Source organism: Euleptes europaea, chromosome 3 (genome assembly GCF_029931775.1).
Source record: "Euleptes europaea isolate rEulEur1 chromosome 3, rEulEur1.hap1, whole genome shotgun sequence".
NCBI lineage: Eukaryota > Metazoa > Chordata > Lepidosauria > Squamata > Sphaerodactylidae > Euleptes > Euleptes europaea.
In genome coordinates, this window is record NC_079314.1 from 35,959,510 (window position 1) to 35,978,185 (window position 18,676).

Below are 18,676 nucleotides of genomic sequence, written 5' to 3' on the forward strand. Positions count from 1 at the left end.
AAGCATATGGTCCACACCTAATATGGGATGTGGCTTGCACAGGCCTGTGCCACGATAGACCTTTACAATGCCACAAAAGTCTTTACTGCAACAGACGAACAAAGCAAGAACTGGACTCTACAAGCAGAAGATTGTCCAACAGCATGACCCAAGTTCTATAAATTTTGAATAGATTTTTGCATGCGTGTCTGAGATGCAAAGCACGTGGAAAGCGGGCATTGAGCTCTAGCACTGAACATGATTGGTTCCTGGAAGATGGAGAAAATTGATCAGAATTTGCTAAAGCAGTATGAAAATGAATGCATGCCAATTGTATGTTTGGCCAAACTTTCCCTTGGTGTTTGCCCAGATTTTCCCCTTGATTATTTGGTATAGTGAACAATGTACCTGAAGACAGATCTATGCCAGTGAGCTTCTTGTAAGAGGAAAATTTGCCTGACCTAGCTGCTATTATTGTGTTGGAATTTAGCCTTAAAGGTGCCACCTGTTCTTGTCTGAAGCGAGGGAGACCTGTTTGTTTTGTTTTTAAACCAAAATGGAACATGGGGGCAAAAGGCGCTAATGCCCTGTCCTCTTCCCTACCTTATCTCATGTTTTTCTTACAGCCCAGCTCTCTTCCAAAATTGGAGCCAGGCTGGAAGAAAAGCTATTTATTTTGATATTAGAAATGGTTATTTTAATGTTTATTATTTTAAAATATTTTATACTGTTTATTATTTTAACGTTGGTTCTTTTATTTATTTATTTAGATATTTTAAAAGTTATTTTTAATCTCCCCCTTTCTCCTACCAAGTGGGACCCAAGGCTAATTTCTGGAAGTCACAAATAAAACTCTTAAATAAAAATCTTTTGCCTGTGACAAGCCTGAGGCCCTTCCCCAGAAACAGAGAAGGGCAGAGCTGAGCAGCCTTGGAAAGGCAAAGGATGAAGGGAAGGGTTTTTATGGAAAGCAAAGGAAGGTGGGAGAAGGGCAGAGTTCAGCTCCCCTTGTCTACATGCTCCATTAAAAAAAAAAAATACTTGCAGAGACTCTGCTTTCAGATGCACATAGGTAGACACTTATATAAATAAATGTGGATCTCCCCACCTGGTTATGTCTAATTTTGTCCCTTATCTTGCTCTTTTTCTTTCTGCTCTGCAGGACAAGACGATCAAAGAGCTTGAGGAGCAGATGAAAATCCTCCAGAAAGGCAGTGGTACCCTCAACCTTCTTCCCTCTTCTTTCTGCAGGGGGCAGGGGGCAAGTCCTGCTAGAGATGTGGGGTGGGGATTAGGGTTGCCAGGTCCCTCTTCGCCACCGACAGGAGGTTTTTGGGATGAGCCTGAGGAGGGTTTGGGAGGGGAGGGACTTCAGTGCCATAGAGTCCAGTTGCCAAAGTGGCCATTTTCTCCAGGTGATCTGATCTCTATCGGCTGGAGATCAGTTGTAATAGCAGGAGATCTCCATCTACTACCTCCATCTACTACCCATAATCCTTAATAATCCATAATTCTTAAATTTCCCTTTAAGTCCCGCGAGGGGAGTGCCGCACACCTGGCAAGGGTGAACGCTCTCCTGATGTTATTGGATTCCAATGTGACCAAACAGGCTGCTGGGGCGACCACATATTTGGTACTCTGTGGGCATATGAAATCTGGTGTTCTAGATATATCAGCTTGACTCTCGGTGTCTTCGATCCTCTGCCTGATCAGCTGTTTTGCTTGATCAAGCCCACTACTTAGAAGGGCTTGAGGGGATAAACCTAAGTTCCTAACATAATTCAAAACAGCCCGCAGCCATTTTGACTGGAAATTATCTCTAAATATCAAGGGGAAAAGGCCCTGAGAATTCAGATTTCCTTTTAGCCATAGATGAGTGGACATAATACCGACCCTGGCCTCCATCCTCAGCATTCCAGTTTCTAATCTGATCCAGGCATTTGAGACACTTTTTGGAACTTGTAAAATCGCTCTCAGAAATTTGGATTGGACTCTCTACAATGGGGCGTAACATTTTTTCTGCAGTTTGATGTTACACAAAAACCTGAGGAATCTTTACTGGGTTTGTTGTTTTTCCCTAGAGGAAACTTCAGGGTTGAGCAGAGTGGAGGAACTGGAAGTGATCTGCCTTCAGCTGCAGCATCAGATCTGGGAAATGGAGGTAATGGAAGCGGCTGGAGATGGAAACGGAGTTTCCTTCTTCTTTCAATGAAAAGGGATTTTATTTCTGACCTTGGATGGGATGCTGCTAAGTACTGCATGACTCAGTTCTGGGTGCCAAGAATGTGTTTCTTGGGAACATGCAAGACGTTTTTCTCAGGTAGCTTCTTTTTTTTTCTTTTGTGATTCAGAGTGCCATTTCAGAAGAGGCATTCCCAGCTGGAAAAGGAAGTTGGGTGAATACCTCTTCTAAAATGGTGCCTATACTTCTGTGAGAGTTTGTCTTATTTATTTAATTGCTTTATTAAAACATTTCTATCCTGCCTTTCCTCTTGGTTCATGGTGGCTTGCGAGAATAGTTGAAACATCCTCAGCTAAAACCAAAGATAAAACCCAATAAGCTGAGGGGGCACTTTTTTTTTTAATGAGCTGGGCAGCTGACTTGAAAAAAAAATTATACAAATGCTTGCAGAAATTGTTGGTGACATTTTTAGAATGGGCGTTCCCCTTCCTTCTCTCAAACAAGGGAACACTTCTAACCATTTTGACCCTAGTAGGCATGAAAATATTTTGTGTGTGCTTGCAAATAAGCTCAGGCATGAGGCGGCCAGAAAAGTCTTACTGCTTTGAAGAAGAAAAAATACAGAGGTCCCAATCCAAAGTTACTTGCGCCTAAATTGCCATTGAAAATAATGGGATTTAAATTAGCTGTTACTAATTGGTTCTGTTAGCTTCAGTCAGACCACGCCATGACTAACTCGTAGAGCTACCCTTTGCAGAGTTACTGCAGTCTAAACTCACGGATGCTATGCCGTTGTAGAGGTAACATAATCATCTTTGGCTCCATACAGGGGAGAAGTTGCAGCAGGAATTATTCCTGGGACCCATCAGGGAAGTATTTGCATCTGTCACCCAGATGAACTGCTGATACGGCTAACAGTGCATTGTTAGGACCCAGAGAAATGAAGGTGCTGGGCAGCTGGAGGTTCAGCTTCTTGGCACTTTGATCCCTGAGCATTTAGTGTTCACAAAAAAAGTTTTAAAGAAAACTCTCCTTAGGCCAGTAGCCGCTTTACCTTGTCGGTTGCATCGCAGAATTCTAAAGGTTTCCTTTTTCAGCCCTCAGTCATGATCCTCCCCCTCCCCTAAACTGTTCCCATTTCTCCCCACACAGCGGTTTCTGAATGACTATGGATTGATCTGGGTGGGAGAAGGGAATGAATCTGCAGAAGATATGGCGTCACGGGACGGAGAAGGGAATCGGTCATCCAGGGGTCTCTGGAAGCCAGGTTTGCAAGAAGAAATAACAGCCCGTTGAAAACTATTGGTGTCCTTTAAGATAACCTGTGTTGGCTCCTCTAATGTTGAAGCTTTGACAGTAATCACCCTGGGGTGGGGACCCAGCTTTTTGCTCATAAAACTCCATAAAACGCTCTGTGCGTTAATTAAATAATGATGCAAACTATCGGGTTGTGCTAGGGTGGCCAACCTCCAGGTACTAGCTGGAGATCTGCTATTACAACTGATCTCCAGCCGATAGAGATCAGTTCACCTGGAGAAAATGGCCTCTTTGGCAATTGGACTCTATGGCATTGAAGTCCCTCCCCTCCTCAAACCCCGCCCTCCTCAGGCTCCACCCCAAAAACGGTGGTAAAGAGGGACCTGACAACCCTAGGTTGTGCAAGCCAATGTGGTGTAGAGGCTGGGCCAGGGTCTGAGAGATCTGGGTTTGGATCTCTACTCTGCCATGAAGTTTGCTGCACAACCTCAGGCCAGTAATTCTCAGCTAGTCTAACCTACCTTGCTGGCTTGTTGGGATAAAATAGGGAAGGGGAGGATTATGTTTGCTGCCCTGAGTTCCTTGGAGGGGGATTGATAGCTTCTCGTATGGTCTGAGAGCAACGAGGCCGGTTTCCAATATAAAACTGCATTTTCCCCTCTGTGTTTTTACAGTTTCCATAACTGCTGCACCTTCCCAAAAAAAGCCTCTCCATATCTGGAGCCTAAGGTTCAAATTTGTAACTGTATATATGTAGCCTATTGCTGATTGCTTAATTTATCATGGTCCTGGTTTTGCAGCACTCTTCTCACAAAAGTTGGCCGTTTCCTTCTCCTTTAGTAATCTCCTTTTTTCGTCGCCACAGGCAACTCTGTTGTTTCAGAATCTTCAATAAACTTTGATACTATCTTTGAAAACCTGAAGGATTTAAATGTGCTGGCTGGGGAGGGTGTGTCCCAAATCGAACATGTGGCAGGAGGGGCTCGGTTGAGACAGCTGGACCCAATCCCTCTCACCTTCTATCAGAATGGGATCGTCATGTTCAACGGTCCCTTCCGGTCATATGAGGAACCTTCCACGCAGGTATGGATCAGGCCAGGGAGCAAAGGTAATCACTGACTGGCAGTGTCCCTGCAGTCATTGCTAGGTTGGTATGCCTTTTGGGGGCACACCTGTCTTCATGCAGTTCCCAGCTTCTGCCAAGAAGGCGATGGATAAGACCCATGTCTCTTGTGAGAACTCTCACTGCCTTGTTGGTTTATTGTAAGAAGCCACATAAAGAGGAGAAGGATGTGTACATAAATAAATAGGACAGTGAAACTGCAGTGGAACCACAATTTTCCTTATTTGTTCAGTTGGAGGATTGAGGTCTGTCAAAACCAGTTCTGGTAGTTTCCAGCAGTAGTTGGGTGTGCACAGCACTGATTGGCTAGCACTTGTTACATGGCAAAGTCATCCATCTCCACTATTTTTCAACTCAGAAGTAAATAGGGCAGAACACACATTTAAATAAAAATGCAAGGTGATTATGTGTGTGTGTGTAGGGGGGGAATAACAAGCCTGGGTGGGAGGACAAAAGGAAGAAGAAATCAGCGTTGGATTTGGAGGCAAGTCCATTTGTTGTTTGTAGAAGGAAGGTAGGGGCAAGTGGAGCTCCTCTTTCACCAGGGAAAAAAACCTGCACTGACTTCTGTTGGTTTGTAACCTGGATACACCTCTAGTTTGGGTCAGGTAGAATGTGGGTTTGCTTTCTCTCACGCTTTGGGTTCAGCAGAAAATGGATCTCCAAGTTCTTAAACACAAACCCTAACCCAGAGCCACAGCACACCTGATTCCTTTTATTAATCACTGAGGACGGGAGAAATAGCTGCCTGGGAAGTTACTGAAGTGGTGAGATGTGAGGAGTTTTTCAGAAAGGGGAATGGGTTACTGGTTCAGTAAGAGCCAGGTGATAATTTGAGGGCCCATGCCCCTTTTGTTTTATATCAGGCCTCTTTTGACGTGATTTGGGCAGTTCAGTGTTTCAATGTGATGGAACTTGATTGAGGAAGGACTTGCAGAAAGTTTTGTCATGAACAACTGCCTTGTTTGTCTCCAGCTTTGAAAACAGAGCAGTTTTGACATTGGAGCCTGCTGAACTGGTTAAGCATCAGAAAGGATGACTGAGCCTTTCTTGCCCCCAAGAAATTGAGCAGCAGGAGAAAAAATGGCCTCCACATAGTGAAACTCTAGGAATTTTCTCTATTGAAAATACCATAGAGACTAAGGGAGAGAGCACAGAGCATCACCCCAAAGTGATATCACATCCTCCCCAAATTTCACCTCTAAAATCTCCTGGAATTTTTTCCCCAAGTCACAGCACCTAATTTGTAGCAGCTGCTTGGTTTATTAGAGCCTCTTGCATCTCCCAGGCTCAGCTTACAATGAAACAGCTTGCATTCTTCACCCTGAGCAAGACCTGGAATTTTGCATGCCATTGGTCAACCTCCACAGAGGTGACTGAACAATTTCAGGTTTTCTTCAGGAGGAAATCAGTCTGTTCTTCATGTGCCTGGAGCTGTTTTTAGGCAGCTGCAAATAGAAGAAAAAAAATAACTCGGTGTAGTCTTGAGCATTTGATTTTGTTGTAGCTATGCAGCTCCTGCATCTGTTAACCAGGGAAGTAAGCTTCTCCTTTCATTTGGTAGACTCCTGAGTAAAGCTTGATTTCCATTGTAATAAAAGTTGCTAGTCCTTATGGCCAGGAGGAGCAGCACCAAGATGATGGTGAGCCGAAATATGGACCTTATCAGTTGCCGAGCTATACTGACTCTTGTTACTAGCCCTGGCTCAAGATGTGGGGGAAATCATACATCCCGAGGGAAGGGGGAACTTAGTCATGGGCCTGCTCTTTTGAGCAGCAAGCCCATCTTTCTTGTAATGTGTAGTTCTGTCCTAAAGCCCTCCAATTTCAACTCTGTGATAAAGTATTTTGCATACAAATTGGAGACTTTGCATTCAAAATGGGATTGGTACAATTGGAAATTCTGGAAATTTCAATTCCCCTTCTCAAAAAAAAAAAAAAACTTCTTTTGGAGCTTTAGCTGTGAATCTAAATGATATCAAGATGTTCACTGATGAGGAATGAGTTTATAGAGGTTACAGAGGTTAAGAGGGGAATCTGACGCTTGGGCCCTGCTTGTGATTTCAGCAATGCCTACGAGATCTCATGGATGGCTTTTTCCCTTCTGAGCTGCAGAGGCGTTACCCAGAAGGTGTTCCGTTTCAGGTATAGCACCTCTCTCTTCCCGACAACTTCCTGTTTATCAGGGTTGTGCTTTGCAGTTTTATTTGCTTATCAAAATGCTGTCTGAACTTGGTACAGCTTTTAAGTCAAGGAGCTGTCTTGGGCTTTCTTCTGAAAGAACTGAGAGTTGCTGTCAGTTTTAGTGTTTCCAGTTTAGAGAACTAAGCAGTAGGATCCTTTCTCTTCTGAGACAAATATAATTTGTTATAAGGAACTGAAACTGGGGTTTTTCATTTTATTTTATTTGCTTAAGAAACTGAAATAGTTTCCAATTTAAAGAACTGAGAAGGTTCCCCTTTATTTTTGTTCGTGACTTTATCTGATATCTTCTGTGATTAATATTTATTATCCATGAAATGTAGTTAAACAGAAGGAAATTTGCATGCATGTGGCACCAACACAATGGGAGAAATACCGCCCCCAGGTCCATTTTGGGTTGGGAAAATGGTGAGAGGCAAAAGGAAGAATTCCAGAAGTTATGTGTTGCTGTGGGCACAGAGAGGGCATCTGGGTATCAATTCAAGGTTAGCTCATAGGAAAAGGCTGTTGAAAGGTATTTTTGTTAATCTTATCTGTTACTGAATTAAATATACTATTTTAAATATAATGTAGAATAGGTAACCCATTTGCAAAAAGTGATGTTAAAAAAACAAACACTAATCTTCTAGGAGATAATGATGCTATTTTGAAAAGAAGAAATATTCATTTTTTTGCATCTGCTTAAAACAATGAGGAATATGATATAGATGGGGAAATACCCTTTTGATGACACTTCTATTGCTGATGACTTGGGTTGTTGTACACGCCTCTGAAGAAGCTCAATAGTAATTGCAACCGTAACGACATCTCAAGCTGTGCAGACTGCTCCATCTCAGGAGAATTTTTCTGTGACGATCTCCTCTATAGCGACAAAATCCAGAGGGGTAGCCTGCGACAGGGCCACCCTACATGCAAGCCTGAGATTCCCATGACTGGAGACGTGGTTCTAAAAACCTACCTGGGGGAGGGGGGCTGTTCTGGTTTGAGGCTGTGTGGTTGGGGGAAGGTGGTCAGTTTCTCCCCCCCCAATACCATTTTCCTCATGGGAAATACACCTGCCCAGGTAACTGTTTTAAGTCCTGCTAGGGCAAAAAAGGCATAAGAAGAGCAGCGCTGGGTCAGACGAGTGCTCCATCTAGTCCAGCATCCCGTCTCACACAGTGACCAACCCAGTTGACCTGGAGGGCCAAGAAACAGGGCATCGAGCCTCTCCATGATTTTGCCTAGTAGCACTGGGTTTCAGAGTTTACTGCCTCTGAATATGGAGGTTCTCCGTACTAACCATGGCTAGTAGTATCGATTAACCTACCCTCCATGAATCTCATCATAGGGTTTTCAAGATAAAGGTTGGTCAGAAGTGGTTTACCAGTGCCTTCTTCTGCACAGTACCAACCAGGGTTAGCTGTAGTGGCACTGCCATTGTCTACAAAAGATCCTCCACCAGTGCCACCTTCCACTACTGCTGCTGCCCAGTATCAAACCTTCAAGGATTCCTCAGCCCTATCACCATTGGAACTGCCTGTTCTCTTCTGCGGATGTGGCCATTGATCCCTTAAGGGGGTGGATGCATCTTCGTCTGGTGTCTCAGTTGAGACCATTCCGTCTTGAGTGACTCTGCTAGGGGTTTAGTCTCTTGATAGAGTCTAGACTCCTTACGGTATTGCTCTCAGCTTCCCTGACACGCACAAAGGTGTGCATCCAAAAGGGGGACTTTCTATTCCTTGGCTCCATCATCAACCAAAAGGGAGCCAAGAAATCAGAAGGAGATTGAGACTGGGCAGGGCAGCCATGAAGGAGCTAGAAAAGATTCTGAAGTGTTGGCCACCAAGATTAAGTTAATTCATGCCATCGTATTCCCTATTACTATGTATGGGTGTGAAAGCTGGACATTGAAGAAAGCTGATGGGAAGAAAGTAGATTCCTTTGTCAAAGGCTGTCAAAGATAGGACATTTTGGAGGACATTGATTCATAGGGTCTACATGAGTCGGCAGCGACTTGAAGGCACTTAACACACACACACACACCATGAATCTCACTTCCTGTTAAAGCCATCCGTGTTGACAACTATCACTTCGCCCACCAACTACCACTTCATCCCCCTCCAACTAGCTCAGGGAATCTGACTCAGAGTCCTCAAGGGAGGAACCTGAGGCCCAAAGGCCAGGAGCTGAGGAGGACCAGAGGGACCAGCACTATAGAGGTGCCTGCCAAGGATGTACCAGCAGCATGAGAGGGCATCCTGCCAGAGCCTGCTAGGGGAATCTCTCCACCAGTCCTTGAGTTAGCCGCTAGCTCTCCACTGGGCAGCACTCGAACCTGAGTCCTCACAAACCTCTCCCACTCCGCAGGAACTGTGGTGGTGGAAGGCCCGGGCTGAGGTGGCACAAAGGAGATGAGACGCCAGACTGGCTGTGCACCCTTCCCCCCCGCAGGTCTAGAACAGAGTGCTGAGGATAGCACTTCCTTGCAGGATCCTGGTCAATGTACAACGTGGCCTCAGGAACTCCAGCACCTACCAGCAGTGCAGCTGGGCCCAATTACCTGCCAGCCGACTTAAACTGAGCCCTGGGAAGACAGCTTTGCTGGCTGAAATGTGCCATTGGGTGCAAGCCTTGTAGCTCCAGTTCTTCAAGCCTGGCCAGCCCCAGGGCCTGGTACTACTGGAGGGAAGAAGAAGAAAAAAAAGAGTTGGTTTTTATATGCCAACTTTCTCTACTATTTAAGGGAGACTCAAACCGGCTTACAATCACCTTCCCCTCCCCACAACAGACACCCTGTGAGGTAGGTGGGACTGAGAGAGCTCTAACTAGAGCTGTAACTAGCCCAAGATCACCCAGCTGGCTTCGTGTGTAGGACTGGAGAAACAAATCCAGTTCACCAGATTAGCCTCCGCCGCTCATGTGGAGGAGTGTGGAATCAAACCTAGTTCTCCAGATCAGAGTCCACCGCTCCAAACCACCGCTCTTAGCCACTACGCCACACTGGCTGGGGCTCACTGCAGAATACAGGACACAGTGAATGCCACCACTTAATTCCTCATGGAGTAAAGAAGCATTTCCTTTTGTCTGTTCTGAACCTATTTCCCAACATTTCATTGGGTGCCCCCGAGTTCTAGTATTATGGGAGAAAGAGAAAAATCTCCCTCCATCTACTGTCTCCACTCCAAGGCATCATTTTAGAAACTTCCGTCATGTCTTCATTTAATACAGGTTAGGGAAAGGAGGGAAACTAGACACTCCTTCACGGGTAACTGGAGTTTATTATTAACCTCTTGGAATAGAAGTTTTGGATAACATTTCCAGGAACTTAAACAAAGTGTATTTATAGGAGTACCAGAAATGTTCAGCTAAAAACATGTAAAGCCAGTGATGTCTTCTGAGGTTTCTATAATGAGCCTTAAAGCTGGGCTTTTGACAGCAACTGTGGAAGAAAACACCTGCTCGCTTAGCTGTGGCAGGAAAAGAGTTGGTTTGTGGGTGCCAGAATTGAACAGTCAGTTGGCATTAGTAAAGAAACAGAAGCAGGATGCAGAAAGAGTGAGCAAGAGAAAGAGAGCATAGCAGACTCCAGAGAGACAGAAGGGAGCTGGAGTTAGGGATAGCTTGGATAGTAAAGCCAGTGTGGTGTAGAGAGGCAGCGTGGTTAAGAGCGGCGGACTCTAATCTGGAGAACCGGGTTTGATTCCCCGCTCCTCCACATGAAGCCTCTGCGTGACCTTGGGTCAGTCACAGTTCTCTCAGAACTCTCTCAGCCTCACCTACCTCACAAGGTGCCTGTTGTGGGGAGGGGAAGGGAAGGCAATTGTAAGCCACTCTGAGACTCCTTAAAGGTAGAGAAAAGTAGGGTATAAAAACCAACTATTTTTCTTCTTATTCTTTGACACATACCACTCCAGGCTGTGATGGGGAATGGCATGGATGCTATGAAATAAAATGGTTTGCACACAGAAGAACTTATATTGTATTGTGACTGATTAAAACAACCCATTCACATCTTAAAGCTTTCTACCTCTGGCATCCATTCTTGGAAAAATCGATGGAGGAAGTTGGTTTGTTTATTACAATGTTTATATCCTGGCTCAAGGCAGCGTACAAATTACAATTTGAAACAGCACAATTCTAAAACAAACATTCAAAATAAAACCAGCAACAGCCCCCTCCCATAAAAGTTGTACTTGTGAACTAAGGAATTTTTGTTATTGTAAAGTTGTGTACCATGTTGTTTCTCATATTTTACAAACTGGGCACCTGCAAGGCATGCTGGTGAAGGTATTTTGGAACTCCTCCCCAAATCCATCCCCTTCAAGGGCCTTCAAAAAGCTAATTTCTTCTGCCTCTGCTTACTTTCCTTAAATGTCTCCACCGCACTATAAATTTATTTATGTATCTTGCACTCACTCCCCAGCCAAGGCCGGGCTCAGGGCAGCTCACATCGTAATCAATACAATAAAACAATAATTACAATAAAATCACCATAAAAATCACAAAACGTCCGCCCCATAAACATACTTAATTTAACAGAATGGCGCTCCTTTGCAATATAAAGGCCACTACAGGGGCTGTTGACGGCCAGAACCCCCACATTTCGGTTGGTAATAGATAGAAAGCAGTAAACGAGGGGGAAAGAGTAGGGAGGCCAGCACTGATGGAAGACTGCAGCTGTCCATAAGCTTGGTGGAATAACTCTGTCTTGTAGGCCCTGCAGAATGCTTTAAGATCCCCCAGGGCCCTGGTCTCAGAAGGAAGGGAGTTCCACTAGGCTGGGGCCAGGGCCGAGAAAGCCCTAGTCCTGGTTGAGAACAGTCTAACACTCTTTGGGAGTTCTGTGCCTCTTGTAGCATGCTCAGTCCTCATTGTGCTGTTGCTGTGATAGCAATTAAGAAAGAAGCTGCTTCTCTGGCTCCAGAGAAATTGTCATAGGATTGTCCATCAGAAATATTTGCTTACATAGAAAGGAGGGGTTTTGCGATCTTAATTGTTTCCAGAGGCTCTTCAGAGTGAACCTTGTAGCATTTCACACATTACTTTCATGCAACTTTACTGTTTGATCTTAGGTTTATTTGGGGTGTGTGTGTTCTAAATTAATTTTGTACGAGATGGCTATCTAAAACAGGCTCACAATCAGAAGCCTTCCCCAAATGGGGATGATTTTTGTGTGGCTGCAGCTCTTCCAGAGCCTGTAGTTATGAATTCTATTGGCACAAGCTTGTGTGTACACAGATTCCCTGCATTGGCATTTAGACGGTAGAATATCCGGTAGAAGCTCCAGAAACTGGAATGTGTGGACAAGCCCAGAATCCTCCTCACTGACATGCCGTATCAAGGTTTCCTTAGGGCAAAAAAACTGAATGGCTTTGTTGGACGTTGGGTAGGGATGGAACTTGTCTCCTGTCCCCGGTGGTTTTCCCAATGGCAGCCTCTTGCTCCAGTCGTGGACAGGGTACAGAGAAGGAGCCACAGAGCAATGGGTGGTCTCCCAGACACTGTGCCCCTCCCTCACTGAAGGTTTTTCCAGGTTGGTCCTGTCTGATTCTCTAAATTTTGAGCGCAGCGGCATGCTCTGCCTTACCCGTAACCTCCTTTAAAGTTTACCCAGAGAGAAGTGGAGACTTCTGTTTGCCTCTCCATTCCTACCAATTAATGTTTGCACTGAGTAATGCTTGCCGAACACTGACCTCTGGAGTCCAGAGGCAGGCAGGGCACTTACCAGCAACTGGTGCCTATGTTCAATAGGTCACCGACAAGAGAGAGGTCTTCTTTCTGGAGAGGCAGCTGCCAGAGAGTTTTCCAGGCCAGGGCCAGGTCATTGGCAATCCAAAACCGAGCGGGATGAAGGAAACAACTGTGATCCCAGGTGAAACAGTGGTATGGTTTTCTTTCCTTCTCCTTCTCTCTCTCTCTCTCTCTCTCTCTCTCTCTCTCTCTCTCTCTCTCTCTCTCTCTCTCTCTCCCCTCCCTCCCTTGTTTTTTGAGCTTCTCCAATCCAGAAGTGGTATTTTCCATGCTTTAAAATGTTTTATTTGTTTCATTGATAGTACATCTTTCTCACTGAAACTCAAGGCAGATTGCATGATTGAAAACAATGCAATCGGAGCATCATCAGTAATGCAGTAAAGCAGGATTATAAAATTATGTACAATAAATGTTTGTCTTTCATCATACTCAACCCTTCTCCCCTCCTGGGTTCATTTCTTATACGGCTTTTTTTTTTTTTTTTTAGCATGGTTGTCTTTTGTGAATGATCCGAGCCACTTGGTGGGGGGCAGCTGAAAAGCTGGAATGCAGATCTAAAAATAAGTAAGGCCAAAGTATATGTAAACCCAGAGGTCTCTGGTTATGAAATGGATGATAACAAATTGCAACTATTGAAAGGGAAAAGGGGGAGTCGAGAAGTGGCTGGACATCACTGTGGATAGATGAAGGGCTTATCCTTGCTGGAGTCTGGCAGTTGGGCAAATAGGATCAGAGCTGTTAACTTGTTCAATTTCCACCTCCTTTTGATCAGGTGTCTGAACCAGCCTCTCTTAGCTAAGGAGGGAAGCCTGTACCTTTCCCCTTAATTCGGAAGGGGATTTGGTTCAGTGATCACACAGCCTTTGCATACAGAAGACCCCTAGATTGAGTTCATGGCATTGCCAGTAAAGGATCTCAGCTATCAGATGCTGGGAAAGCCCTTTGTCCGTATAGAAGTCTAGAGCCACTGACAGTCCCAGTAGACAACACTGAGCTAGAGGAACTAGCTTCCCCACTTCCATAACTCCATTTTTGGAGCCTGTTGGATCTCCCAAACCAGACTGCAAGAAACTGCTTTGTTAGACTACAGGCCTCTCAACATCAGTAGTGTCTCTTTTGGCAGGCATTGGCTCTCTAGGATCTTAGGCTGATGTCTTTCACATCGCCTATTACCAGACCTTTAAGTGGTTGTGCCTGGGATTGAACCTAGGGCCTCCTGTGAGCCAAGCATATGTTCTGTCATTGATAGGGTTGCCAACCTCCAGGTACTAGCTGGCGATCTCCTGCTATTACAACTGATCTCCAGCTGATAGAGATCAGTTCGCCTGGAGAAAATGGCCACTTTAGCAATTGGACTCTATGGCATTGAAGTCCCTCCCCAAACCACGCCCTCCTCAGGCTCCGCCCCAAAAACCTCCCGCCGGTGGTGAAGAGGGACCTGGCAACCCTAGTAACTGAGCCATAGCCCCTTCCCAATGGAGAAATACATCCACAAACTTCTTCTGCCTCCCTTCTACCTTACCTCCCACTAAGCGCTGCTGATCACGGTGAACATCTGGGATAGTAAAGGGTGAAGCTGACAATAAGAGTACCACCATTAAAAAACAAAAAAGACTTGGCAGGCCCTCAGGGCAAGGGCCCCTCCTTTTGCAAGTGGCTCATTCCTCACTCTTCTATGCACTGAAGCTTCTACACTTGGCATCCTTTCTTGTGGCAGGTCCCAAGCTCACTGTAGAGCAGTTTGTGAACAAACTTCCAAGGTCGCTGATCCGAGATGGGCAAGTGATCGATATTCGGAGAGAAATCGGAGAAACCCTTCAGGTAGCATGCAACCCATTCTCCTGTGTGCGATAGACCTTAATCTTGCCATGGTGTAAGGGCTAAGAGACTGACCGATGAATCAGGAAGTCCCTGGTGCAAATCCTGCCTCTAGTTGACTTTAGGCAAGTCTAGCCCCCCCTCTGTATCTCTGTGCCTCATCCGCCATCAGCAATATGGGGGTCATAATGCAACAGCCCTTATAGGGTTGTTATAAGAACTATGTCAAGAGCTTTGGACTCTTAAAAGCACTATATAAAAACTTGCCAGGCATAAAACCAGCATAAAACGAACGGGAGTCTAAAATGATATTGGTAAAATGGGCCTCTGGCTCAGAGTAGATCATGAAGCAGTTTAAAAAAACACCTTAGATCATAAAACAGTTTAAAAAAACACCTTAGTTTAAAGCCTGAGTAAAGACAAATGTTTTGGCCTGGTGTCTAAAAGAAAGTCAGGTGGGCACCAGGTGAGCCTTAAGGGGAAAGGCGTTCTGAAGACAAGGTGCCACCACCAAAAAAATATGTCTCTGAATATTATACATGTAACACCATCAGTGGCCAAATTGTGCTTTATAGAGTAACATAGTCTTGGTTCAGACATTGCATAAAACCATGAGTGAATACAATCAGTTGGTGTGATTGTCTGCATGAAACTGGTTTCTCAGTTACAGTTGGTCTTAACCATGGTTTTGCATGATGTGGGAATGCAGACATCCTGATTTGCTCCCCTTTGCTGCCCTCCCAGGATACAGAAGTCAGGATTTAAGTGATCATCTGCAAGCTGAATCCTGGTTTTACAAAGTATTGATAACTAAAAAAAAGCATGGTTTGGCATGTTGTCTGAACCAAGCTTTTAGGTCCCTGCCCTGAGAAGATTTCAATCTAAATGTTGACAATGCAACAACTAAAGGAGGAAAAGGAGAATGCCAATCACTCAGTGGTAGAGCTCACACTTTACATATTTTTTAAAAAATTATTTATTTTTTTATTTATATCCTTCTCTATTCCGGCCAAAGCTGGGCTCAGAGCAGCTTACATGATAAAACATCATATTACAATACAATTCCCAGTTATACCAGTATACAATAAATATAGTTTAACAGTTAAAACCCACAATTCTAAAAACTGACTCTGAAATCTGATGGCGTCCATTACATTGGCACAAAGGTCAGCAGCCAGTCTAGAGGAGAGGTAATCAACTCACAATAACTAATAAAGTAGGGGAATGTAGGGCAGCTTCAATGGAAACTGTTGCTGCCCTCAGCCATAGGCCTGGCAGAACATCTCAGTCTTACAGGCCATACGGAACTGTACCAAATCCCGCAGGGCCCAGGTTGCACTGGATAGAGAGTTCCACCTGGTTGAGGACAGCCAGATACTCCTCGGTCTGGGGACTACCAGCAAGTGTTCACTGAGCATAACACTCTTTAGAAGATCCCAGGTTCAGTCTCAGCATCTCCAATTTAGGGTCACACCAGAGAATACATTTGACACAAGTCAGGTGTGCTGCTGGGACCCTATTTGGCTCAGGAATGCAGTGGGAGAAGGGGCTTCAGCCTCCCTACCCCTGCTGTTTTCCTGAGCCAAAATGAAACTGCATATATACTGACTGCTGCACATGGAGCCCTACAGTAGGACTAAATGGTCCCCTGCAGCTGTTTCGGTTTGGGAAAATGGCACAGGCGGGAATGCTGAAGCTATGCTCCTGAGCCAAAGGTGGCATAAGGCAGAGTCTGCCTTTCAGCTTAGTTTTGGTCAGGGGTGAAGGCCAAGGGGCAGAGCTTCCTGGAATGGGTGGGTCTTTGGGGGGTGCAACAAACAGAACTTCAGCTCTTGCTTTACAGTCTCCATTAGAAAGAAGCAGGATTGTGGTATGCAGCCCTCCCCCCTTCTGGGAAGGGGAAAAAGATTTTTGACCTTGTGATCTCCGAAAGCATCTTGTGATCACAGCATGTCTCTGCCTGCTGTTTAAAACAAATAGATCGACTGATGGAGAAGGTCAGGGATCTGCTTTGAAAGGGGTCTTGATGATCTAGTGGGTGAGTTGGAAAGTTATAATTAGCACCAGATGACCCAGGACTAAGCCTACTTCCTGGTCCTCATAAAAGCAGCTTTGTTTCTTCTCTAGATTTTGGTGGGGAGTAGAGTAATCAGTTACATTGTGTCTCTCTGACTGGTCAGGTCTTAGCCCAGATTTCTCTCTTTAATTCCAGGGCTCTAGCGGGACGCAGAAGCATGAAGTAATTCTGGTGGAGACGCCCAGCCTCATGGCAATAAAAAAGAAGTAAAGATCCATAGCCTGCTGTTTTTGCACAGTAGGATGTAGTCTTGAATCTGGGATGATAAAAGGGTGTGATGTAATTCTTCTGTCTCTGCTTTCATGATGAAGTCCTGGATCTGACTTTTCAAGTGAGCCAGAATGGCCGGGGGGGGGGGGGGGCGGCGGCGGCGGTGCTTGGCTCACTCTTTCCTTGGGCTGGGAGATACCGTGTGTGTGTGTGTCGCAATCCAGCCCCTTCTGTGTGCAGAGACAAAACGCAGAGGGGTGTTCCTCAGAGCAGTATATTGTAGTCCTCACACCCTGGGCTAAGCTTGCCCCAGGTGTTCTGCTGCCTGCAGTGTGCCTGGCCATTCTTGGTGAGCCAAGGCCCTTCCCCTCTCACAGCCCTCCAGGCTAATGTGCTGCTGAGTATAGCCTGGAGAGCAGTCTGTGACAAAAACATACATAATTCTAGTAAAACAATTGTCCTTTAATTTAAAAAATACACAAGATATATATATATATGAAAGCATTCAAAGAAAAAAAATCATACAAATCCCAGTTCCAAACTACTTTGGTCTGAATGACTTCTCTTATTTAAAAGCTTTTCTTCATGTGTTTGTGTGTGGGTGAATCTTCACTGGTATGACCAGGATGCACCTTGCAGCGCCATTCTGGCTGCTTGTAACCCAACCAAAGTGATTCTCTAAGGCAGTAATTTGAATCTGTCTGGGTTTCTCTGACACAAACTCGGTTTTTCCCTAATAAACCTTCCTGGATTTTCAGGTTGGAAGGGGACAATCAACAGAAGACTGCTGATCCCAACATCTCAACCCTTCGAATAAAGTCTGAGAATGGGGAGAAGACGTATATCATCAAAATGCCATTCACAGAGACCATTGGAGACCTGCGCCAGCACCTTGCCCGGAGCAGGTAGGGATAGAGGACATTCTAGTGGTTTTTATGCCTTGCGTTTGTCAGGGTGCACTGAAAAAAGATTATTTCTTTGCTGACTTCTGAATCTAAGCTCCTGATTCAGAACCAGAAGGTCTATGTTCAGCATTAAGCAAAATTAGAAAGCAAATGCATGTTTGCTCGTTTTTCCCCAATTTATTCAAGCTGTGAAGCCTTGGGGTTCGGTGTTGTGAGTCTTTTCTGCTAGCAGAGGTAATTTCCCCTGATGCAAGTCACTCTTCTGAGCACTTTGCATTGCAGGCAAGCACCTTCAATCAGAGGAAAAGGCTTCTGCAATGAATCTGCAAGATCAATGTTAGATTTTTTGGAGGTGTGGAAAACAATGTGTGTGGAGTCCAGGTCTACCACCAAGAAAGCCAGTGGGTAGACATGGCCTCCCAATGGGACTCAGCCGGAGGCCAGGTCTACCAAAGGAAGCCTGCCCCACCCAACAGCTGATGGGCGGGGGGGCAGGAACCGCTGAGCCGCCCGCCCAGCCATCGCGCGGCTAGAGGGGAGGGGGGGCTTTAGCCTCCCAACCATTGAGGGCAAGGGAAAGGGGGACCTGGCCATTCTCCACGGCGGGGGGGGGGGGGAGAGACAGCGCGTCCGCTCGCCTGCTCTCTCTCGCGCTCGCTCTCTCTCTCTCTCCCAGGCACGCCAGCTCCGCAGCCCAGCTGCCGGCGCGAGAGCAGGGACTCCGAACCAAGTTCGGAGAGCCGCACTCAACCGGCCAAAGAGCCGCAGTTTGCAGACCCCTGTCCTAGTGGTTCTGAGCTATAACCTGAAAGGTTAGAGGGCACGACATCCTGTGTTGTGTTTGAAATCCTAGGATAGAAGAAGAGTTGGTTTTTATATGCCGACTTTCTCTACCACTTAAGGAAGACTCAAACCGGCTTACAATCACCTTCCCTTCCCCTCCTCACAACAGACACCCTGTGAGGTAGGTGGAGCTGAGAGAGTTTGACAAGCACAAGGTCACCCAGTTGGCTTCATGTGGAGGAGCGGGGAAACAAATCCAGTTCACCAGATTAGCCTCCACTACTGATGTGGAGGAGTGGGGAATCAAACCCGATTCTCCAGATCAGAGTCCACTGCTCCAAACCACTGCTCATAACCACTACACCACACTGGATATTGGGGGAGTTGATAGACCTACCTAGCCAAGA

The 18,676-nt window shown here is 45.6% G+C and overlaps 1 protein-coding gene across 1 annotated transcript in view; it reads left to right on the top strand.

Annotated features, from left to right (window-relative positions):
* UBXN11 (UBX domain protein 11) overlaps window positions 1-18,676 on the top strand; it is a 34,947-nt gene that overhangs the window by 12,341 nt on the left and 3,930 nt on the right. Inside the window, exons 6-14 of the mRNA XM_056847295.1 lie at window positions 1,142-1,196; window positions 2,061-2,140; window positions 3,314-3,428; window positions 4,284-4,501; window positions 6,609-6,686; window positions 12,477-12,597; window positions 14,194-14,297; window positions 16,507-16,577; window positions 17,340-17,486. Of these exons, the coding sequence (XP_056703273.1) occupies window positions 1,142-1,196; window positions 2,061-2,140; window positions 3,314-3,428; window positions 4,284-4,501; window positions 6,609-6,686; window positions 12,477-12,597; window positions 14,194-14,297; window positions 16,507-16,577; window positions 17,340-17,486 (989 nt within the window). The remainder of the gene's footprint in view (window positions 1-1,141; window positions 1,197-2,060; window positions 2,141-3,313; window positions 3,429-4,283; window positions 4,502-6,608; window positions 6,687-12,476; window positions 12,598-14,193; window positions 14,298-16,506; window positions 16,578-17,339; window positions 17,487-18,676) is intronic.